This window comes from Triturus cristatus, chromosome 3_1 (genome assembly GCF_964204655.1).
Source record: "Triturus cristatus chromosome 3_1, aTriCri1.1, whole genome shotgun sequence".
NCBI classification, from domain to species: Eukaryota; Metazoa; Chordata; class Amphibia; order Caudata; family Salamandridae; genus Triturus; species Triturus cristatus.
In genome coordinates this window covers 176398195-176423726 of record NC_140583.1, presented here as the reverse complement: position 1 = coordinate 176423726, position 25532 = coordinate 176398195, and the positions used below count along the sequence as shown (strand labels likewise).

The 25532-nt window shown below is 44.4% G+C and overlaps 1 protein-coding gene across 2 annotated transcripts in view; it reads right to left on the bottom strand.

Annotated features, from left to right (window-relative positions):
• Positions 1-25532, bottom strand: part of LOC146859890 (sodium-coupled monocarboxylate transporter 2-like) — a 439901-nt gene that overhangs the window by 203566 nt on the left and 210803 nt on the right. For both annotated transcript variants that reach the window (XM_085643626.1, XM_085643627.1), the window contains 2 exons: positions 15431-15482; positions 549-616 (listed from right to left, as the gene is read on the bottom strand). In XM_085643626.1, the coding sequence (XP_085499752.1) occupies positions 549-616; positions 15431-15482 (120 nt within the window). The remainder of the gene's footprint in view (positions 1-548; positions 617-15430; positions 15483-25532) is intronic.

Here is a 25532-nt window from a genome sequence, read left to right as displayed (position 1 = left end):
TGCGGGGGCTGCTGGCGTTTGCCACCCGATGGGCGAGGTAAGAGTGGGGCACCGCCCCCCAAAACTTGGCCCACCTGAGGCAGACCGCCCACCCCAACCTTGTTACGCCACTGCTGGAGTAAAATATGCTTGCACAATTCCACATTGCTAAATTGGACATAATAGTTTTGCACTGATATTTGTACCAGCTTCTAGCAATAGAGGCATTACTATTACATACACAGCTAGAAGGGCGCATGAAGGTTGCCCTGTAGAAATTGATTTAAGTTGACACAAAATCATAATAAAATTAGAATCTATTTTGCAGTAATGTAAGAGTTGTAATTGACAATGATTCGTTTCACAAACAATCATAAAAAGTGCAAAACCGGTGGGCCTTATATACAAACCCCTTACGCCGACAGTGCGTCACTTTTAATATGGGAAAAAGTGACGCACCGGCGGCGCAAGGGGCTTTTAATTAACCCTGATGTTTATAAAGAGTACTCTGTGGGAAATGTAAATACGTCACTACTATTCATTCGCTTGTTGTTGTTTCAGAGACATACCAGGGTGCAGTAGAACGTGCAGACAATCCCTGTAGCAAACACAGCGCCCCACAGATCGAAGCCCGTCACTGTGAAAGGAAAGCATCTATACTTCAATCCCTGTGCATTGACGAATAACACGCAATTAGTTACATTTATTAGTGTCACAAAATACCTATTTCTCCGGATACATAATCAGTTATGTAGCTTTATTGACTTATAGATTTAATGCATTTGGTAGAACGCATATCTGAAATGTGATCGCAGCTAAAACAAAACATAATTATCAAAGGAAAGCGAAAAGATGTAACAGGTTTTAAATCTCTTAATTGATTACAATGTTTACTTCAAATAATTCTTGACAACCCACCATAGGAAGTGATAGATATTTGTATTTTGCTGCTATTACAAGAATAAATGGTGAGCACAAAGGATGCTCATTACTGTTTTTTGTATGATCAGTTTCCTCCTTGTCCTAAGTGTAGGACATTTCACCTGGAAAGCTGTGCAATAGAGCCAGTTACCTTGCATACAATAATTAAAAAAAAAATGTTCAGGTTATTTTCCGTTAAGCATAGTGGGATTACCGTTCATATTGCGCCATTGAAGGGCGCCAGCCCTCCTAGGGGACGTGGCGCCGTTAGTGGCAACAAAGGGACGACAGTGTAGAGATCCCTTCCGGGTCATGTAACCCGGAAGGGGATACCAATTTTTCAAACCGGAAGTGCGTAGGGAGGAAGGAAGGCAGGCTGACTCCAGAAGCAATTTACCTCTGGCGCGAGGCTTGAAAAGCCAGCGAGCCAGTAGACGCCCCCTCTGTGTCCACTCTCCTGCCGGGGTCGGAGGTCACATTGGAAGTTTCTGCTGGGACCGCGAGCGGCATCTCGGATGTCGAAGAGTCCAAGCGACTCTAAGTGCAGGTGAGCGGGCCTCACAGTGTTCTGGTGTTTATATAATTTAGCCCGGGGGGGCTCCGTGTGTGAGTGCGGGTAATTTAGTGCGATTGGCACGGGGGGGGGGGGCTCCGCGTGTGAGTGCGGGCCATTGGATTTGCAGAGCAGATCGAATTTACCAATCAATAACGCTGTGTGTCGCAAGTGGATGCGAGTGGAATAAGCAGCGGAGTGGTGATGTGTTGCGGAATGGTTTAGGGGCACTCTGCACTCTGGGGCGGTGAACGCAAAGAAGCCCGGGTCGAGGGCGGTGAATTACGGGTGTGCCTGACCCGTCTAGCCCTCCTGGTTTATCTGTTAATGACAAGCTTAACCCAGATCTATGCACAGTGCACACCGCAATACAGAAGTTACAGGCGCTGGGTGAGGGAGCCTTAATGGCTAAGTCAGATATTAAAGCAGCCTTTCGACTCTTGCCAGTGCAACCTGAAGATACAAGGTTCTTGGGTTTCACGTTCAAGGGTGAGTATTTCATTGACCTTTGCATGCCCATGGGCTGTTCAATCGCTTGTGCAGTATTTGAGACTTTCGCCAGGTTCTTAGAATGGGCAGTGCAACAATTCCTAACAACAGTTACATCTTATGAAGTGGTACACTACCTAGATGACTTCTTGTTCCTGGGCCCCCAGGAGTCACAGTCTTGCAGGAAGGCCCTGCTGGCCTTCCAGCATCTGGCTAAAGCACTGGGCGTGCCGCTGTCCGCAGAAAAGACGGAGGGGCCAACTACTTGCTTAACATTCCTGGGCATTGAAATAGATACTAGAGAAAGGGTGTGTAGGCTTCCAAAGTCAAAGGTGACTGCATTCAAGGCAGCCATTGACGCCTGTTTGGGGGCACGGAAGGTGACGCTACACCAATTGCAAGTCCTGGTGGAACAGTTGAACTTCGCCTTGAGAGTCATACCGATGGGCAGGGCCTTCTCTAGGAACATTGCAAGGGCAATGTCTGGGCTTCGCGGCAAACACCATCGCACTAGGTTGTCAGCAGAGGTAAGGAATGACTTGGCCATTTGGAAAGATTTCTTGGAAAACTTTAATGGGTCAGTGATATGGCGAATACCGAGTAGCTCCAATGCCGAGTTAGAATTGTTCACCGATGCGGCAGGCAGCGTAGGTTTCGGCGCAGTGTTAGGCCACAAATGGTGCATGCAGCATTGGCCAGAGGAATGGGCAAGGCACGGATTGACACGGAATATCACCTTTTTAGAACTGTTTCCAATCATTGTAGCTCTGCATTTGTGGGGGGATATGCTGGCAAATAGGCACATTGTATTATGGTCTGACAGCATGTCTGTGGTGATGGCAATCAATAATCAGAGAGCGAAATGCACCTGGGTGCTGCGCCTTTTAAAGGAACTAGTGTTGCAATGTTTACGGCGCAATGTACTGTTTACTGCCAGACATGTACCGGGGGTAGACAACTTAGCCGCTGATGCCTTGTCCCGTTTTAAGTTGGCAGAGTTCCGCACCCACTGGCCGCAAGCAGACAGAGAGATGACGAACTTCCCGGCGGGGCTATGGAAGCTTGGTGCCCCACAGCCCCTGAATTGATAACAGCGTCTCTGGCCCTCAAGACTAAGTGTATGTATGAGAGGTCGTGGCAGTTATACCAGGACTCCTTAAAAGGGGCGGGGATAGTTGAGGTGTTCTCGCCTGTGAGTGTCTTGGGGTTCATAGTACATCAGAAATCCAGTGGGAAGTCAGTAGCAATGATGAAAAGACAACTATCGGCAATGGCTTTCTTTGCCGGTTTAGGGGGGGCTGCAGACCCAACAAAGGACCCAAGGGTGAGGAGAGCTGTGAAGGGCTGGGAACGTTTAACCCAGGGGGTCAAGGACAGTAGGAGACCCATAGATGTAAGCAGGTTGGTAAATACCCTGGAGATACTGCCCAAGATTTGCTTCTCGCCATACGAGACTCAATTATTTAGAGTAGCATACGCATTAGCCTTTTTTTGAGCATTCAGCATTTCAGAACTGATTCCTGCCTCTAAGGCAGATAGGGAAGGGGGCATACGGTGCGAAGATTTAATTCTGTCAGGGGAAACGCTGAGAGTTAGGGTCCCGAGATCAAAGACAGACCCATTAGGTAAAGGTACATGGTTCCAGTTAGGTGCAGTGATGGGGGCTACGTACTGCCCAGTAAGACTAGCAAGGGAATTCCTACAACTTAGGCCACAGGGAGGTGACAACAGAGTTCTGCTGCATAACGACGGCAACCCCCTCGCTAGATTCCAGTTCACCAGGGTATGCAAGCTTGCTCTGATAAAGTTGGGCGTAGACGCAACCGATTTCACATCTCATTCATTCCGCATAGGGGCAGCCACAACAGCGGCGGGTTTGGGGCTCTCAGAAGAAACAATTAAGAGGGTAGGCCGTTGGAAGTCTGCGTGTTATGAGCGTTATGTTCGCCCGCAATTAGTTTGAGTCTTGCAGGATGCCGCCTTTGTCTCCCATCGTCCCGCTATGATTGCGTTCCATCTTTAATTACTCAAGGTACTACGTCTCAGAGGCCCCAAATATGCTGGTGTGGCCACTCCTTTATTCGCAGGGCGGGGCTTGCCTTCAAGAACTCACGCGAGGAAAAAACACAGGAGGCAAAAGGATTCTGCCATCATTGGGTGGGGATAGGGGGACAACATTTGGCTGAAGTGCCGAACGATTTGCGGGGGGCCATGAACAGAGACATGCTTACCCCTGATCTATTAGTGTTACGTTCAGGAGGCAACGATATGATCCCGGAAGAAAGGAGGGGCGTAAAAGAGTCCTTGTTTTCAGTTGTGGCAGCGGTCAGGAACATGCTACCTAATACGATATTGTTGTGGTCTGAAGTCATACCAGGGCAAGTATGGGCGCGGGGTGCGCCTCCGAAGGCAGTGAATAAGTCGGTGAGGAGATTAAATCAGTTGGTGGCGGAGATCCTAAAGAAATCAAGCATCCGGACCATAAGGCACAAGATGATACAAACATCAAGGCTAGGGGCCCGATTCACAGAACTAACTTAAGACAAAATCCTAAACTTACTACCATTTTGGTATTCACAGAAGGCACTTACTCATTTTGGTATTCACAGAAGGCACTTACTCATTTCGGTATTCACAGAAGTTAGGAGTCCTAACTTTAGGACACCTAAATGCCTTCTGTGAATACCGAAAGTCTTAAAATTAGGATTTTTCTTAGTTTAGTAGTAGTATAGTTACGGCTCCTAACTTTAGGACTCCTAAATCCCTTCTGGTAATAACGAAAGTCTTAAAATTAGGATTTTTCTCAATTTAGTAGTAGTAAAGTTAGGACTCCTAACTTTAGGACTCCTAAATGCCTTCTGTGAATACCGAAAGTCTTAAAAATTAGGATTTTTCTCAGTTTAGTGGTTGTAAAGTTAGGACTCCTAACTTTAGGACTCCTAAATGCCTTCTGTGAATACCGAAAGCCTTAAAATTAGGATTTTTCTCAGTTTAGTAGTAGTAAAGTTAGGAGTCCTAACTTTAGGACTCCTAAACTGAGAAAAATCCTAATTTTAAGGCTTTCGGTATTCACAGAAGGCATTTAGGAGTCCTAAAGTTAGGACTCCTAACTTCTGTGAATACCGAAGTGAGTAAGTGTCTTCTGTGAATACGAAAATGAGTAAGTGCCTTCTGTGAATACGAAAATGGTACTAAGTTTAGGATTTTGTCTTAAGTTAGTTCTGTGAATCGGGCCCTAGGACTTAATGTGGCGGATGGGGTACATCTGTCCGAGGCAGGTAATGAGTTGTTCATACAGATAGTGCTAGAAGCCATCGCGGAGGCATTCGAGCGCGGGGGGGGGGGGGGAGGTCGAGTCTGCCAGTAAGCGCCTCGCCCTGTGGCGGGGTCCTGGGCAAGAGGAATGACAGGGACTCCTTTAGTCTGTGCCATTTTGACCCCAGAACAGGTCTTGGAAATCATCATGGGCTCCGGGCTGGCGAGAGATTTGGGGCTGACCTGCTGGTTACTCTGGATTCTCTAGCTCTACCCTGGAAGCCGTTGGTTGTCACAAGTGGTGGCAGATCATTTACCTGCGGCTCTGTTGACCGGAGGGCGGTCAACGTAAGGAGAGCAGGCTATCTTGGTTGTGGCCTGCTGGCACAGCCCGAAGGTCAAGCAAAGGCCCCTTGGAGAGCGGGTTGTAAATATAATGACAATGTATAATTTTGAGACTTATTTGAATGCTGTGGTGTTTATAAAAAAAGTGTTTTAATAGATTTTACCAATAAATAAGAGAGGCCAATGGAGTAATTGGCCAGAAAGGTAATATAATAAACGTACACACTGTGAAGACCAAAGCTGACTCAGGTGTTTCTATGAGAGAGTGGAGAATTGTGAGAGGGGGGACAAGTGCACTTTGTATGCCAGCTATGAAGGGCGCCACCCATCCTAGGGGCCGTGGCGCCGTTAGTGGCAACAAAGGGACGACAGTGTAGAGATCCCTTTCGGGTCATGTAACCCGGAAGGGGATACCAATTTGCAAACCGGAAGTGCGTAGGGAGGAAGGAAGGCAGGCTGACTCCGGAAGCAATTTACCTCTGGCGCGGGGCTTGAAAAGCCAGCGAGCCAGTAGACGCCCCCTCTTTGTCCACTCTCCTGCCGGGGTCGGAGGTCGCATTGGAAGTTCCCCACCCACCCATCCCTGAGGATAAGGTTCTAGGTTAGGCGGGGTCCTGGGCAAGAGGAATGACAGGGACTCCCTTAGTCGGTGCCATTTTACCCCAGAACAGGTCTTGGAAATCATCATGGGCTCCGGGCTGGCGAGAGATTTGGGGCAGACCTGCTGGTGGCTCTGGATTCTCTAGCTCTACCCTGGAAGCCGTTGGTTGTCACAAGTGGTGGCAGATTCATTTACCTGCAGCTCTGTTGACCGGAGGGCGGTCAACGTAAGGAGAGCAGGCTATCTTGGTTGTGGCCTGCTGGCACAGCCCGAAGGTCAAGCAAAGGCCCCTTGGAGAGCGGGTTGTAAATATAATGACAATGTATAATTTTGAGATTTATTTGAATGCTGTGGTGTTTATAAGAAAAGTGTTTTAAAAGATTTTACAAATAAATAAGAGAGGCCAATGGAGTAATTGGCCAGAAAGGTAATATAATAAACGTACACACTGTGAAGACCAAAGCTGACTCAGGTGTCTCTATGAAAGAGTGGAGAATGGTGAGTGCACTTTGTATGCCAGCTATACCATATCATTGTTGTATTTTTGTGTTATATTTGTGTATTGTGTTTTGTCTGCCTTTATTTTTCTGGCTATTGTTCATGCTGTAAATATAATCAATGTATGTGATTTATGATAAAGGAATTTTGTAGCACAGACCCTTGTTTGGACATTTATAGTGAATTAAAAATGGCTGCTCACCGACCTCTGCATAGAGAGGCACCGAGGTAAGCCCCATTCATTCGGTCCTTGACCAGGAACGCTCAACTTTCTCCCTTTGAAAGACCTCACTGGGCCCTATGTATGTGTGCTATACAGGACACAGCTTTAAAATTACCTTACAGTCATGGGAAAATTAATCACTCTAGTACTGATGTTCTAATTTCATACACATTTTCGTTCAGTTTTATTGGAAAGGCAATCCTTGTCAGATAGTTTCTTGTTGTTGAGTTAAACCTTGTTTAGGCCCAGCACAGCGACAATTTTAACTGTTCATGTGATCATAACAACTCATAAATAAAATATACGGACGTCTATAAATACAAATAGAGGCTTTGGGTCAGCCCTCTTCATACACTGGTATATCTGTCATTGATTTTACTTCACTCACCACCATGGGGCACAGTCCTTCTTCGATGTTAGTGAATGCATGTTCCATGGCCCTACGTAGTGGGCCAACAATTTGCTTTGCCAGTCTATGTTTCTCTCCATATTTTCTCCTTTTCTTCTTTTGTCGTCCTTGATTTTTTAAAACTATGGTCATAATTACGATGCCACTCAGTACGTAAAGGGACTGGCTGACAGGTAGTCGGCAGTCATGACTGCCAAATTAGGATCCGTCCACCACGGCGGCAGTCAGAAACATGCCTCTTTGCTTTGAGCCTTGTGCTGGGGCTCGGAAAAGGGCCGCAGCACAAGCCCCAATACCAAAAGGCATATTTTTAAACATCCCTGCACCCTGTGGCAGGCACCTCATGCTGCCTGCCACTTGGGGCATGGATGTTTGTGGGGGTACCTAAGGTGCCACCCAAGCCTCATAGCAGAGGCCACGGAGGTCCCCAAACTCAGTTTCCAAGAGCCTTTCAATGGTGGTCGGACGCCATTGAAAGGCTGTTGGAAAGGGCTATCATAATTCCTACGGTGGTGCCTGTGCAGGCTCCACCATCATTGTAGGGATTCCTTTCTGACCTTAGGGCCAATGGGCTCCTTAAACCTGTGGAAACCACATCGGTCGGTCCCTCACCCATGCGGTCGCACCGACCGCATTGTAATGCGGCGGTCTGACAGCTGTTTAAGATGTCGGTGGGACTGACAGAGACGTGCCGTCAATGTCGAACCCACCGACATCGTACTGTGGCCCTATGTTTTTGGTTCTTAGCAAACTAAAGGATAGAGTGCCTTTCCTTTGTGGGTAAAAAACATATTTTACTTTTCTACTTCTTCTAAGTTAAACCTTTGTGCTAGGAAATATCCATCCTGTTTATTAAAATTATGTGAACTACGTAATTATGTCATTTACTATTTTTATTGCAAGTGCATGGCTGCCATGTTTAGAGGCGGTCTGTATGAACGTCATTGAGGGGTCACCAGTGGTCCCTCCTGTGACCCCTGGCATGCCTCTTGTGACCCCTGGCACTGCCTTTGTGACACCTAGCATCAGCCGTGGCAAAATCACAATCAGGAACGCAAGCAGCTCATCCTTATGGACGTCGGTGGGGGATTCACTCTTTTTTTTGTCACCTTTTTATTACACTAATGGTGAATAATATTACACTATTCGCTAATAATTGAATACAAGTAGCTGGAATATGACTTTCCCTGCAGCTGAGGCAAGTAAAAAAAATGTTTTTAAATGTATGTATGTTATGTATGTGTTTACAGTTTTGATTGAGTTTATGTAAGAGAGAGTGTGTAATAGTGTATGCATATATATGTAGGCAGAGTGTGTGGGCATGTGTGATTGTGTGTGAATGAGTGTTTATCTATAAGCATATGTCTCTGTGAATGAAAGGGAAGGTCAAGGGCCATGTGAAGTCACTTCTACTACCCCAGGCATTTCGCTGAAGTGACGTCCATGGCGGCCTGGCATGTTTTACATTTGATCCACATACTTAAAATAAATAAGATTAAATAACCATGGGGGGCACTGCTGACCTCACACCTATCACTAGAGGATCGAAGAAGCCCATGTCATAGCCAGTTTTCATGACATTTATGACAGTTATGTTTTTTATTTAAACATTTTTAAGATACTTTTGTAATGCTGTCAGCAATATTTATTATTTGCTTTTAGGTTGGAATATGTAATGTGTTATCAATTTCATAATTATGGTGTTTATTTAGTTTATCCTTTATACTTTTGTTTTAAAGTGCATTTATAAAACAATGATACAAACTAATTTTAAATCTATTTATTTGTTTTAGTGGTGGGATTTCAGGTTTGTACTTAAAAAGGGTGAGGATTTTTTGTAATGCTATGTATTGACAGCATTTTTACATTTGAAATATTTAAAAGTACATAAAAAAAATTTGCTTTGTATTTTACAAATTCCTAAATTTGTTAAATAATTTTTATGGGAAATTTTATTATTTTTACGTTAACATTTTTACAAGATGAGGTTAAACATTTGAATTTAAAATGGTGTTTTTCAATTGGTATTTGAAAGAAGCAGCCAACCTCATCATCTACCTTCCACACAGAACACACATCATTCCATATTCTAGGAAATGCACTACCTACTGATACCAAAAAGTACACGGTTCAAACTCCTCACTCACACATTTAAGGCCTTATACAACCTATAACACGCATACCTGACATTCGCATCTCCTTTCAACAATCCCCCCAGACAACTCCACTCTGCTGAAATCTCACCTGCTACGAATACACACATTCAGATCATAAATTTCTCCAAAATGGTGGAATGATCTCCCAATAGACATCAGAGCCTAATCGTCTCTTCTTGAGTTCAGCAAGAAGTCGAATACCTTGCCTTTATCTTAACCACCACCCTAGGCTAGACCAGGCACAATTCAATTCAATTTTAGCCATTTGTAGAATTCACAGCTACCTCCAGAGAGGTGTCCCAGCGCTAGCGACCTGACTGAAGGGAGGAAGAAAGAGAGCAAGCTACTTAGGGCTCAGATCTGTGTCAAAGAGAGGGTTTTGAGTTTCCTTCCGAAGGCTGATTCTAAAGGGATGCAGCGAAGACTGAGAGGCAGTGCGTTCCACAGTTTAGAAGCCAAATGAGTAAAGTAGTGACCAGCTTGCCTGGCTTTACAAATACGAGGATTATAGCGAAGTTTCAAACTGTTGGATCTCAAGGCTCTGAATTAGAAGTAAGGTCGCAGTCTCTTCCTCAGATATAGAGGACCCTTGAGATTAAAGGCTTTGAAAACTAAAGTAATAGCTACAAATTAAATTCTCTTAATCATGGGAAGCCAGTGAAGATGACGTAAATGAGAGGTAATGGAAAGATGGGAAGGTATTTTCAAAATAAGGCGGGCAGCCGAGTTCTGAATGAATTGAAGCAGCTGCATAAGAAAGGCTGGAAGGTTCAGATATCGACAATTGGCATAGTCCACTTTAGCTGTGACCAGCGTGTGGACAACCGTTTTTCGTGAGGCCATAGGGATTAGGGGGAGCATTCTTATGAATCATCTCAGGGTGTCAGTCAAAACAAGAAGCAGAGAGAGATATGACTTGGGGTTCAAAGGTAAGCTGAGAATCAAATTTTACCCCAGGGTTTCTAGCCAACAGACATACACACATACTCACTGCCAGGGTACCTCATGGCTACACCTAAAATAGCGTAACTGCAATAAATTGGAGGTATTATTTGGACGGGTGAGTAGCTACATCAAATAATACCCACAGTCTTTGTTGGGGCAAACCACTAAAGTCACTAAATTAACTTGAACTCACGCTCCACGTAGCTATGGCACAGAGCAGACAGTGTTAGCTTAGTTGCAAGGTGTAAAGAATTTATGCAGTACTCAAACAGTAATAAAGTGAAAACAACTAAATAAAAATACCAATAAGTAGAGCCAGGGTTATGATTTTTTAAAGTTTAAGCTTTAAACATAGTACCAAAAAGAGTAGGCCAGGGTAAGTTTAAGGCACAATGTGATGGGGTATGGGTGGATACAAAGAACCAGTTTCTCCTGGTCACAAAGTTACCTTCTTAGTTTAAAACACTTATGTAGGTTGAAAGTCTTTAGTGGGGCTATACAGTCAACTGTATCTGAGAAAGGACTTGACGACAATGTGGAGCTGCTACATGAGGTCTCAGTGTATGTCGCAGGCTGCTTGGCATCTGGTTTGGGGAATTCATCAATAAAGGTTGTTGGTGTTGCTTGGGAGTTGCTTGCCATAGAGTGCGGGAAAGCTGCATACTGGGAGCTACTCAAAATCAAAGATCGGGTTTGATGCTCAGCATGTCTGGTGAAGCTTTCTTTTATGCGGGGGGGTTACAATCTGGCCACAGCTAAGGGTCCAGGACCTTGGGGACAGCATTTGCGGGTCATGACACACACCCACAGTAGCCAGCAGAGAGGTCCAGATCATGTCCAGTTGGTCTGGTGAGTTGGGAGGTAGGAAAGGCCCTTGAAAGCTTGTTCTATCCTTGTAGCTCAAAAAGGAGGTCAAGCTTCTGAGCCTTGGAGTCTTTTCTGGGGTCCTGCTTACAAGTTAATCAGGTCCAGTCAGTCATCCCAGGTCTTCCTGAACCAGGGCAGTCCTCTTGTGAAACTACCTCAGGCCCAGCAGCATTCTGAGGAAGGTACTGTGGGTGCCACATTTATGCCTAGTGCCAGCCTGTAGGTGGGGGAAACTCCTAGCTACTCCCTAACCAATGGGGTAAAAGTTCCCAAGGGTGAACCTACTCACTTTTGCAGCACTTTGTGTGTGCTTTACTGCGAACAATCCCTCAGTGCCTTCTCTGCTCAAAACCAGCATTGCAGAACCTTTTCCCCCATGCAGAGCTCCTATGCCCACACAAGGTGTGGCCAGGGAAATAAATAATGCCTCCTCTGTGGTCCCTCAAATCCGGTACTGGGACAGCTCCTTTCCCACTGGTACTTCAGCCTGACTGGCTAGGAAGGCAAAGGAAAGGAGCAAGCCCAGGTGTTAGCTTTATTTGGTTGTGAATAGTTAGCCCTCTCGAGGTGGCTGGTACATCGGAACACTAGACCAGTGACCAAAAGGTCACCACATGCATCCCAAACTTTATTCAAACTGGAAGCAACAAAGTCCAACCGGTGGGAGAGAACAAAACAATAATACAAACTTCCACTGAGTCACTTCAGCTGCTTGCAGAACTAGACAATGGTACACCTGCAGCTATGACCACCAGTTCTATTTGGCACAGTTCAGTGGTGCCCTACGGGTCCGGTCATCCTTGGACTCCATGCCTGGAAGTAGATACTCAAGTCTCTCTATGTACGGGTCTTTTGGAAGGTGCAGGTGGATTAATAGTAAATCTGGTAGATGTTACCCCTTCACAGTTTAGACTTGGTTATTGTTTCTTTGCTGCCGAATGGTGGCGTAGTTGCAAACATCCCGCTCCCACCAGGATGCCCCTCTCGCAGGTGTTCCCCTCTCACGGAATGCTCCGGAGCACCTGCTCGCTAGGCTTCCACGGGACCGGGTGTCCCTTGCCATGTCACTCCAATGTCACCCTCTAAATTCACAGAGGAAGCGCTACGCGTCCCACCTTCAAGGCCGTCACTCCACCTGGAGGGTAGTTGTAGCTGGATAGGATACTCCTTCCTCCTCGACCTTGCACCAACTCTCACCGGATGGCCTTGAAATGCGAGATCTTCGACTTCCTGAGAACCTGCAGAAGAGCAGCTATAGACTCATCAGTCGTGGCGGGACCCGCTCTAACCGGCATCCCTGAGGCCTTTGCTCCTTGGATCTCCATGGTCTGGTGTGGAGTGATCAGATTCTCTACTTCAGGACGTCCGAACACTCTCACCATTCAGTCTTCCATTTGACCCCAAAGGTGGGTGTTCCAAATGGTCCAGCTTGCTCACCTCTGTAATCACCAGGTTTGCTTGGATTTGCGAAAATTCCTGTAATGCTATCTTCTCATGGTGTCACCAATGTTACCAATGTGCTGTGTTTCCTTCTAGCTGTTCTTGCACTCACTCATCCTCAATCTTGCAGTGTGCGGGTTGTCTGATCACACACTACTCTCCTCTTTTCCTCTTTACCTGGAATTTCTCCTGCAGTGTTCTCATGCCACGGGATTTCCTCTTTCTGGTTCTTTCACTTTGCGGCACAGTCTAGTCCCATCTTCTTGCTCGTCTTCACTGACCAGGCCTCTCCATGTGATGTGCACTTCACATGGGTCTCCCTGGTCCTGTCCTACCCCTAGGACAATGCATTTTCTTCGTTCGGTGACCAGACATGTTCTCGCGACCTTCTGCCTTTCATTACTTCTGACTTCAGGTCAATCTTGTCAGACATCTCCTTGGTCATCTTTTCAGACTTCTCCTCGGTCATCTGGTCAGACCACTCCTCGGTCATCTTGTCAAACCTCTCCTCGGTCATCTGGTCAGACCGCTCCTTGGTCATCTTGTCAGACTGCTCCTAAGTCATCTTCTCCGTGACCTTCCGGCAGGGCATCTTCTCATTCTAACCTCTCTGGTCACTGCTTCTCTGACCTCTTCCCAGGTCACCACTTCGCTGACCTCTTCCAGGTCATCCTCACGGAGCTCTTGCAGGTGATCTCCGCTGAACCACTCGCCTTCCTTGCAGGGAGAATGCCTCCGTCACTACAAGCAGTCCACGTGTTGTGGGCCATTCTGCTGGGCATTGTTTGTTCTCTTCGTGCCCCCTTCGTTATTTATTTATTTTGTTTATCCGCAGTACTGCCAAACGACCACCAGGGGATACTGTTTTAATGTTCGTAAGCCCTTGCGTCTTCCCTGATGCAGCCCTCTTTATCCACGAATTTTGTTATTTTCTTTTTTTTTGTTGCTCAGAGACTCTCTTCCCGCTGGCTGGCATGGGCTATGGCACCTCTCAACGCCATCTCGTGCCGTGCAGGGCCACACCCCATGCTGGCGATGCCCATCTGTTTCTTTTGCAGCATCTGGCTCACCTCGCTGGCCACGCGCTCTCCACTCCTGTGCGCGGGGCACCGTGTCCATCGCCTCCCACACTGACCCGACGCGGCCAGGACAGCAACCTCTCTCCTTCAGCACGGTAAGCAACTTTTCTTTATAGCCATGCAAGAGGCACACCATGCCTCAGCAGTGTCTCTGGGAGGGCAATGGCTCTGCCTCCTGACTTATGCCATACGTGTTCTCGACAGCCACACACCATCTCTGAATTTCTCCGGCCCCTCTGCAGCAGCCACTCTCACCACACGGCCTGCGCTGGGGCTGCCAACAGAGACTCCGGTGCCTCACCTAGGGTCACATAGCGGTCCTTGCCCAGACCGACACAACCTCCACTCACCGATGTCCCTTCAATTGGACCTGGAGAGTGACCACAGGGCAGTATTCCACTTCACTGAAGTGTCCGGTGCCCCCTTTTTCTTACACTCTTCTGGCTCTCATCGTTGCCTCACTCGCCACTCCCCTCACTTAGAGCTCACCTTTTGCCCGATGGCTGATAGGGCCTTACACCTTGCCGCACTTTCCTTAACCTACAGGCTCACCTCACACTAGCCGGGTTATTCAGGCTCATCACATGCAGGGTGGATTCCCGCTCTACTTCATTATCTTTTTAACCAGGCAATCTACCCAGCTCTGCCGCATTTCCTGAACCCCGTGGATACCTACGGGTCAGCCGGCTCTTCTCCTGTTCGATGATGAAGTCGTGACTGGCGGCCCACCCTGCCAGCTCGCCCTTCTCAGTTTCTAGGGAACTCTCGGTGTGACGAACACCAGCACCTTCTGCCTTAGTGTCAGTCAGGGTACCCATTCTGCCTTAGTGTCAGTCAGGCAATGCTTTCTCCCCCTTGACCACACACAAGGCGGCAGCGCACGCGGGTTCAGCCTGCTTGTCGCCAACGTAATGTTGTGGGGCCCTAGGCCCCCATGCCTATGGAGTGACCACACAGACACAGTTATTTAATTGGTAAAACTGGTCCAGGGCACGTGCGCCCGGCCCCTTTATTATCAGGGTCACATGTCAAGGTACGACTGTGGTGGCGGGGGTGGGTTGGCGTGTAAGCCAGCCCTTTCGGATTGGCTGGTACATCGGAACACTAGACCAGTGACGAACAGGTCACTACAGGTAACAGAGGGAAACATGGATAAGTGATTAACCAACCAGACTGGAGAGGGAGTAACTGGTGTGCCAGTGTAAATGAGGAGCCATAATAGGGAAATAAGTGTGTGTGTGCGAACACACTACAATCAGAGGATCTATTTTTAGAATATTTGTGTCCACGAGATGTCGTGGGCCTATATCAATACTGATTTATGTCCCTCTTGGCCAATTCCCAGGACCAGATGAACCACAGTAGCCATTTTCTATCAATATGTGCAAGGGATGTCCGAAAGTCCCTTTTGGTACGTGTATGTTGTATGTTATGTGATGCCAATAGATCTCGCCACACAGATAAAGATGTCTGTAGACAACATCTAAAAAGGAACTGGTGCTGCGAGGGTTTGTAAGTAGCCTTGGTGGGACCAGTGAAACCCATGGATGAGGGCAGAGATGAGTCTGTGGAGGGCATTGCACATCTGTGTTGCTTGTTCCTAAGCTTACTTATATGCATGACATGTTAATTTCTTTACTGAATCCCAGAAATGTAAACTTTAAACTCACCTTGGTTGAGAGCTAATGCTGGCGCATAAATGACGACTCCCGTATACAGTATCTGAAAAGCAATTTAAAACGTAAAACTTGGATGAAAAATGACCATTTTCTCATATTTCTTAACTAAAATTATACTGAATTGAACTTTAACTGGACATGTCATTTTAATAGTATAAGCTGTAAACAGTTAATCTAGATTACCTAACAGTAACATATGTTGAGGGGGAAGGAGACATGCTTTCTGATAATATGGGTAAGATACCTTCCTCATCTTTGTTAAATAATGCATCACCCTCTAGATAGTAATCACCATAACAAGCCCGCCCTCTTAGAAAAGAGGAGGAAAATCCAACTGCTCGCTATTTAAAACGTTTTTCAGATACATCTGCACTATACGATTTCATCTTCACTAAAGTTCAAAACAATCACAATCACGATGCTTTTATATGGCACATTTTTGCATTTTAAGTGGGGTCATAAAAAAGTTCTGTAGGATATATTCAAAATGTCATTGATATTGCTTACTGAGATTAAAACCTTGGCAGTTATACCACAAGCAGATTATGTATTTTTTTGTGGAGTTTATAGAGTCAAATTGGCTCTCATAGGCAGTCTCCTGCCCACGTAACCTGCTACTTTGCTCCCTGTGGGGTAGGACTTCGTCCACCCAGTGTATTTGAGACTAGGGGGGTCTCAGGACGCAGGGGCTTATTTACAAGCCTCTTGCGCTGCCGGTGCGTCATTTTTAAAATGTGAAAAAGTGACGCACTGGGAGCGCAAGGGGCTTGTAAATAAGCCCCACAATATCTCGTCCTCCAGCCTCCTGCCGTGCAAGTGCTCGCATCGGCAGTTCACTGCCAGCATCGCTTGCTACCAGGGCCGGCTTTAGTGCTGGTGATGCCCGGTGCGACAATCATTTTTGGCAGTCCCTATACACCATGAACGCCTTTTCGGATTCTGTCACTGCCACCGGGAATATGTGCCCCACATCTCTCCAGTAACACGCTATTACTAAACACAACGACCCCACTGAGGTCAGCGCTACCCTCCAAAGGTCAGCGCCCAGTGTGGCTGCACCATTCGCACTGCCTTAAAGGCGGCTCTGCCTGTTACTGTGCTCGCGCTGGGGTGAGACTTCATCCCCTAGGATGCTTAGAGACTGGGAGGGGGCTCAGGACACACCTTCTTGACCTCCAGACTCCTGCAGTGCGGGACCCGGGCCAAGACCATCATAGACCGACAGAGGCCAGGCTGTGCCTATCTTCTTACCTTCTTGATTTCCTGCCCTTGCTGTTTGAAAGTCGAACTGCCTGCCTCTTCTTCTGGTACTGTGTGCTTAAATTACCTCTCCCCCTTTCTGAGGATCTTGTGATCAGTATGGAATAAGAAAGGTTCCTCCTGTGGCCACCACGGGCCCTCAAATACATCCACCCGCAGTAGCTGTTAGCTTCTTGGTGTGGGCAGGTGGCGGGCCTCTGGCCTGAGTGCTCCTGACTAGGTCCAGAGTTACACCACTGGGCCTAATGCTGCTTTATATCATCTACACTGGCACACAAACAACCTTCCAAGCATAAAGCTTTGTCCCACCGTGCTCTCCATGCCACTGGAGTCAAGGTAGCCTGGCTGATGAGGGGTAGAACCCTGAAACCTGTCCTCGGATGTTTTCCTGGATGTTTGTTTCCAGTTCAGGGAGGACCTGGCTTGGCAGTTCGGACTGGACTGTTCCCATAGGGGGGAGGGTCAAGACTGATTTGCATATGGCTGGGTTCAAACTAAAATGGCATGGGGCAAAAAAACAATGGATTTAAGCATGATCTCTATACTGGGGTGAATGTATGACATTGTTCTGCATTCTGTCCATCATTTGATCTTTTTGTATTTTTCTGTAGTGTGGGCCTGCAAACGTTTTCATGAGTTTCTATACAGAAACCATTCCACTATCATAACAATCAAGCGCTGCTCACCATTTTTGGAAATCTGAAATCCATTATGCCCCCTCGCATCGATAGGTGCAGTTTGAGACTGAAAGAGTATGACTACGGAACTGTACGCAAGCCAGGTAAAGACCAGAACCCTACTGATTATTTCTCAGGAGTACTGCTAAATCATCACAGTTCAACATCAAAAACATGTGAGGAGTACATTAACTTCATTGTGAGGTCCAGTCGCCAGTAGCACTATCCCATGAACAGATTATTGCTGCTACCAATGCTGACAAGAACATGCTTACCCTCAAAGACATCATTTCAACCTGAGCCTGGAAAAGGAGTGGTTGACCTCTGGCTGACAATGTCAAATTTCAAAAATTCAAAAATGTAGAAGATAAAGTGTTTGCGGCTAAGGAAGGTGTTGCATTGAGAGGGTTGAGGATTGCCATTGCTGGGAGCCTAAGACAACAGGTCATTAAATTAGCCCTTGAAGGGCATCATAGCATTGCTGCGCTCTTGCTTTGCTGAGCTGCTCTGCTGCCTGCTGTTCCCCTGTCTGAGTGAGAAGGTCTGCCTCATTTGAACCCAGAGTGACACTGGCTTGCACCCTGTTCCTGAAGTCTCAGAGCCATCAAAGACTTCCTGCAACTCTGCTGCAGTTGCTGAACACTGTCATCTGTGAGTCCTCCCTTGCCTGAGGTAACAAGCCAGTGCTCGGAACCGACTCATTCCCCTTAGACGTGGACACAGGAGCCGATCATCGACATCGGCTCGACGGACTCACCGGATTGATGCTGATGGACAGCGGGGCTTGACACCGATGCAGCATCTGCATAGTAAAGGCGTTCAATGCTGAGGCTTTCACTGATTGTGTGAATCAACGCCAATGCTTTGCCTCCATTCTCGTGATCGATGATGATGGGACGCATCCTTGACTCCTTGCAATGAGTCTTTGATGTCGACACTTGCTCCATCAAGCTGAGTGACTATATCTATCTATCTATCTATCTATCTATCTATCTATCTATCTATCTATCTATCTATCTATCTAATCTATCTATCTATCTATCTATCTATCTATCTATCTATCTATCTATCTATCTATCTATCTATCTATCTATCTATCTATCTATCTATCTATCTATCTATCTATCTATCTATCTACATTTATAGATAGATGGATAGATAGATAGACAGATAGACAAACTGATAGATAGAGAGACAGATAGATAGACAGACAGACAGACAGACAGACAGACAGATAGACAGACAGACAGACAGACAGACAGACAGACAGATAGATAGATAGATAGATAGATAGATAGATAGATAGATAGATAGATAGATAGATAGATAGATAGATAGATAGATAGATAGATAGATAGATAGATAGATAGATAGATAGATAGATCTATTTAAAAAAAAATAACACAATAATCCAATTGCGCAACAGTACTGACAGGAAATACATACAAAATAACTGTGAAAACCTTTAAATTGTTAAGAGCCAGCCATCACCTCAAATTACTAAATGAATTTTTAGCTTAACTATGACATGGAACTGTAGAAAATGGCACAAAACCATTTCACCACTCTTGCATTAAAACAACATGGACCATTCAATGTTCCAAGGATCCTTCTGTTCCTTTGGACATTATTTCGAAATTGGAGACTGCACAATAGCTACTTGTGGTTTGCCTTTCATGTTCTTAAACGCACAATTTCTGCCAATGATGTAAACATGCTCGACAAATCTATTTTTTGTAAAGTAATTCTTCCTCTTTTGTACAATTATATTTAGAGTTTTGGCCTGGAAAACATGAGTATTATCATAAAAGATATGTATCTCTAACAATGTGTTTTGGAAGTGTGTAAAATGATCATGCAGCGGATATAAAAACATGCCACCAGATGGAGCTGCGACCAAAGAAAGAAAAGCACAGCTAATGACTGATCTCAAGTGATTGTAGTACTGAATATAGACATCATGGCAAATTAATGTGAAGGACAGAAAATCGAGGGACAAAATATTGAAATATATGTGTCTATAGGGAAGTATAGTTCTACTATTCCTAACTCCATATCTGCATTCCTTGAAGATATATGTACCGCATCGGTACATATATGTTGTGTTAGTTATGGAAAACGCAGACTTACCTATCAACATTTTATTTTGATATTTTTTTCTGGATATTTTGTCCCATCGATATTTTTGATTTGATATTCAAGGGGCAGACCATCTCAGAAATGCAAAAGCATAGTGTTAGTAAAGAACTATGGGGCATATCAACAAGGGCTTTATCTCTGCTTTTTTGGCTTTAAAAGCCAAAAAAGGAGAGATGAAACTAGCACACAATCAACAACAGGGTGCTAACATGCAAATTTGCATGTTAGCACCCTTTTACTCTACGCTTCCCCTTGCATCTCTAATGAGATGCAAAGGGGGCGTTCCAGAGTTAAATAATAAGAGAAATGTCGCTAAGCGACATTTCTCCTATTATCAAGAATATCGCTAACACTGTTAGAGACAAAAAAAGCAGCGCTAACCGCGGTTAACGCTGCTTTTTTACGTCTGGTATTTTTCTGACTTAGCCATGATATCCTATGGAAGGAGGATATCATGGCTAAGTTTGTCTGTCCCTATCAACAAGCTAACGTGAGATTATCGCTGGGTTTCCAGCGATAATCTCACGTTAGCCACTTAGCGTGAGGATTTTTATCGCTATTGAGATAAGCGTTGCTAATAGCACGCTATCTCAGCGATAAAAATCCACGCTAGCCGGCGATAATTATCCTAGCGCTAAGTGCGCTTAGCGATAATTATCGCCGGTTGTTGTTGATATGCCCCTCTGATATTTAAAAAAAGAATTAGTGATGGGCTAACCTAACCTGATAATAGTTTAGAAAATAAAACGTTGAAAGCAGATACCAGGCCTGAACATAGATGGGATCAAAACAAAAAACAATACTGATGTTACAATGGGAAACAGACTTACATACTTCTTTTTCCCCATCTTTATGGAATACAATGTGGCTCAAAATCCGTAAAACCTCCTGTACTGCCAACACCACTCAAACTTTATTTTTCATTTATAATCATCTAATTTCTCCAGCCTCCTTACACAAGTTTAACCCTACTGTTCCATCGTCTTGCTGGTCTTGTAATGTCTCTATTTCAGATATTGAGCATATTATTTGAATGTCCCAACACTTATAATTTTTGATTAAAAGTTTGGAAACAAATCAATTCTATTTTTCACAAACACATACCTTTTTCCTTTATCAACTTATTTTTAAGCTGCCTTTCTGATGACTGGCATGGTTGCCCTTTCAATGTACATATTGTTGATTTACTAATTGCTGCTGCATTAAAAACAAATAACCAAAAATTGGAAAAATGCTTTTAAAGTATCTTTTTAAGTATCTAAACCTCTGTAAATTCACTACTTCATTAACTGATTTCTACCAATGGCAATGTGTTATTTATACATTTTCTTGTTAAATGCAATCTAAAGTGTTCAAATTGTGATATTTTTTATAGATTAAGTCAGCTTGAACTGCATGAAATTATCTTGTTTTTCTCTCTTTTCATTCTTCTCTCTTTCTGTTCATTCCTATGGTCACATATAATATAAATATTACATTATAGCATGAATTCATTACTTAATTTTATTGTGGACTGTTTTTACTATTTCTCTTTTGCTATTCAATAAACTTCACTTTTAAACAAAAAGTAAATAAATGAGATGCGCACACTCTAATATCCTGTCACAGATTGGACCATGGAATTGGCAAAACAAAGATCAAGTTAACAATAGCCAGATTCATCTTTCTCATCTTGTTTGGTAAAAGCCACTTGCGCATGATTGGTCTGGTAGCAGCGCGCAGGTAACTGCCAGGCCTGCAGGAAACGAAAATAAATGTTAAAATTGGGTTGACAAAAAGGTGAGAAATAATGAATTAAAATAGGAGAACGCATTGTCCCACAACCTCTGGCTTTGAAAGGGGCTCCTCTAAAGCAGATGTGCACATGTTCATGAGCAAAACGCTGTCACACGCAGTGAAGAGAGTTAGTGACAGAAGTGGGCGGACCCAGTGTCCCATACTGTATACTGTGGTGGATGGAAGCAAAATGTGAATCACTGTTTAACAGACGAGTAGGTGAAAAATGCTGAACTAAAGCCCCTCTATGTATGTATACATATGTGTGTTTTCTAAGATTTTCTTTTTTTTTTTAAACCAAAGCTCTTGGGTAATCCCATACCTAATTAGTGCAAAAATAATACTTCAATATACGGAACAATTAACAAAGTAAATAGTTCAATTTATAACAATTAATGTAACAATATATCACTTAGCTTACAATGTTCTTTTATTTCAAAATACCATATATAGCATCCGTATGCTTCCTAAAATTGTAGATTGGTAGTTATGAATAAGATAGTTGATTTTTACCCCAGGGACTTCACTTTTGCTGTAATGCCTCGGATCTACTGGTGTAGCAAGGCTGCTATGTGTCATAAAGGAAGCAAGTATATTGTACCTCCTATGTCCTGGTTTGGCAGGAACAGTCACTAGCAGGCCTCGGTGCCACTAGTCCTACTGTGCTGTTGATATATACAGCCCCTGCTCAGAACTCTGTAGTGATAACCCCCCCCCCCCTCCCCCCCATTGGCAATTGTATTATATAATTCTTCATGTGGGATTTACCTGAGAATAACTTGAAATGAAGCATCTGTTCCACAAACGAGAAATTACAACAATCAATCTCCTCTTATGACATAGATCTAATAGTGGTCCATGAACATGGCTATTTACTCGATCGTCTCAATGTGAATGCAAGTTGTAATTTCCAAATGTAGTTTATAACTAAATTGTAAAACACCCATGAGTAGCACATTTCCCACCAAGACACACCATGTGCCAAATTCAAAGAAAGTGTGAAAACATGGGTGGAGTGGAGTTCGACAACTTCTCCTCAAAGTGCTTTTAAATTCTTTTCTAATTCACAAAGCATGTGTCATGGTACGTCTTAGAGGCCACACCACGCGCCAGATTCAAGATTGCACCTGTCATGTGACTTTTCTGGGCTACCCATTCCCCTGTGATTAGTTGTATATCGTGTACAAATCTGCACAATAGCAATGGCAGTCCGATCTGCAAAAGCACATCTTTCATCTTCTTTTATTTCTCCATGGGAAAACATATCCCAACACATAAAAAAACCACCCGGACACGCCCACTAAATCTAGCCTTGAGCCATGCTCCTTCCTATTTTGGAAGAAGAGTACTGCAGCCATTGGTTGAAGTAACTTCTTAACCATTTCCATGGTCGGGAAGGGTTGTATCAGAGTCTTTTTCATGCCCACAAGTTTATGATTGTGCGCGGTCACAAACTTAAGATGTTAGCCAAACCTTGCAATGACCACTTGCCACCTCCTGCATGAAATGTACAACTGTGGATTTCTCCCTACTTGTAGGTGATACATCTATGTCTACCTGGAATACACATGCACATTCCTAGCATAACTAACTAAAGTTATTTTCATCATTATAGGCAGGTTTCGGGACAAAAATACCTTGGTGAGTCAGCACCAAGTGTCCATGTTGGAACACACTCAATATAACATCCTTCAACATCATGTAGTCCACAGGGGAGTCTTGACACCGCACGAGCATACTCGTCTGTTACAGCAGAAGGCAAGACAAACAATGCCATCCTTGTTAACAAAACAAATAAGGAATTAAAAATTCAACACTACATTACTGACAACAAAGTAATTCAGCACTGACAAAAGATAGCTATTGCTCACTACAAGATTTCCAGTTACCAAATACAACATTGCCAATCATGCACTACAATATCTGTGTGTAGGCAACTACACACAGGAACACAGCGAGGCACATACCTTAATTCCATAAGTCCTACATGCTACCCTACCCAAAAATGGAATACATGTATACACCAGTGATCACTCATTGACACTTAAAACGTGCAGCCCTCAAAACACGGAAAAACAAAATCAAAAGTTATACATTGTAAGCATACCCCATCAAGCACAGATGTATAAAAATGGAGACCACAGCATATCATGAGTGCTGTAAATACCCATCGTTTGCATGGTGTACCCTCAGATTTTTGCCATCACAGTTTTTTGCTAGCTGTAGAACTCTGTGTACTTTATCCCTGCAAACCATGCAAATGTGCTTATGCTCCCCCATTCTACATGATAAAAGTGAGGTACCCCTGATCGTCATATTTAATTTACCTGTAAGTCCCTACTATATGGTACAATGTATATCCTGGGCCTGTAAGTTAAATATCACTAGTAGGCTGCAGCACTCTTTGCGCCACCTATTGCAGTGAAAATGCAAACATGACGGAAAGCCTAGCATTTGTACCCTCACTTTTCAGGTCTAAAACTACAAATTCAACCTGTCAAAATAACCCCTTTTAAATGAGTCAATATTCCTTATTGCCCATACAGCAGGGTGCATAGGGGCAGATTTACAAGCCCTGTGCGCCACTTTTGCACCGCCGTTGCGTCACTTTCGTGATGCAGCGGTGGCGCAAAGCTAGCGCCATGCTGCGACAGATTTACAACGTGACGCATCTAGGGAGATGCGTCACGTTGTAAAGTCCTGCGCCACATTAAACCCGCGTCAGGTTTAATGTATGCAGGGTGGGCGTTACTTTGGAAAAAGCCTCGGAAAAGTGACGCGGTGAAATCTACAAGATTTCAAGCAGTCACTTTTCCGACGCTGGTGCGTCAAATCCTTACGCCTGCTTCAAGCAGGCGTAAGGTGTGACGCACCATGTTAGGGATAGGGCAGTTGGAACAGTGCTGGAGTTGCGTCGCGCTTGCGACACAACTTCAGCACTGCGCCAACCTTACCCCAGCAGATGCGTTATGCATCTGCTTGTCCTTGCACCACGATGCACCGCATTGTAAATGCGGCGCATCTGCGGTGGCGTAAGGGCAAACTTGCGTGACGCATCTTCCCTGGCGCATCCCTGCTGATTTGCAGGGATGCGCCAGGGAACGTAAATCTGCCCCATAGTATTTAAATGTAAGAGATATAAAGTTTCAATGCTATACATATCCTTATGGTGAAAACAGCACAAAGGCTATTCTCACTTTAGCAAAGATGGTTTTCCATAGGAAAGCATTGGGATGCAAAATGAAATTTAATAATGTTATCTCTGTCTAGGAAACCACTACAGATTTCATTCTTGGACTTTTTCAAATATTTAATCAATCAAGCAATTAATGTATTTATTTGTGTCAATTAATTAAAATCAATATAAATGAACTACAATAAAAAAATAGAAGATTAGAATCACAATCAAATAACGTGTGCCCTAAGGACCCAACATTTTACGACTCTCCATAAAGCAACCCAATATAAAATATATATGTACATAAAATAACTGACAATTCACTGCAATAATAATCCAAATATTCATGTCCTTCTCCACCTAATAGCTGTGAAGATTATCTGATTTAATTTCCCGAAACATGCCAAATACGTAGGAACGCTAGTGTTTAGGCAGAATTCCAATGCTTCATTCCAAGTACAGGTCCCATTTAGCAGAAACATTAATTTCAATAAAGTGCGATGTGCTGTCAAAAATTCTGGGCAGCAGGATAATAAATGAAACATGGGTTCCCTTTCATACCTGAAAAAGCTACAGGGCCTGCCTTTAGGTGTTGAAGCCCAATCGGTGCAATATTTGTTGATTAGAAGGAGCATGAGTCATGCTCTAAGGATACTGTGCCTGGTCTCCTCGCTTAGAGCTGCCTTAAGATATGGTTGCAATGTCTTTTCCTCGTATGATTTTATGATTGGGCAAGCATATGGAATGGTGTGTATTGTTGTCAAGTTGGCCTTCCTCAAGGCAAATAAACCATGTTTCCTCAAAATGTATTCAACGGTCAAGCATGGAATATTAATAGTGGACAAGATGTCCATGTTGAAGTCCAGAAACGCCTTTCTAAGATATAAAGACCATGGATCGCTCGAGATGGTAAAAATCGCGTTAAGAGCATTTTTTAGAGTATTCCATTTAGCTAATTGTGCAGCATAGTAGTATTTGAGGAAAGTGGCCTTGCATTGAATATCCTGTATATTCAAGTAAAAACTCCAGGCGAATCAGAGAGCGGCAAGTATATTTTGGTAAC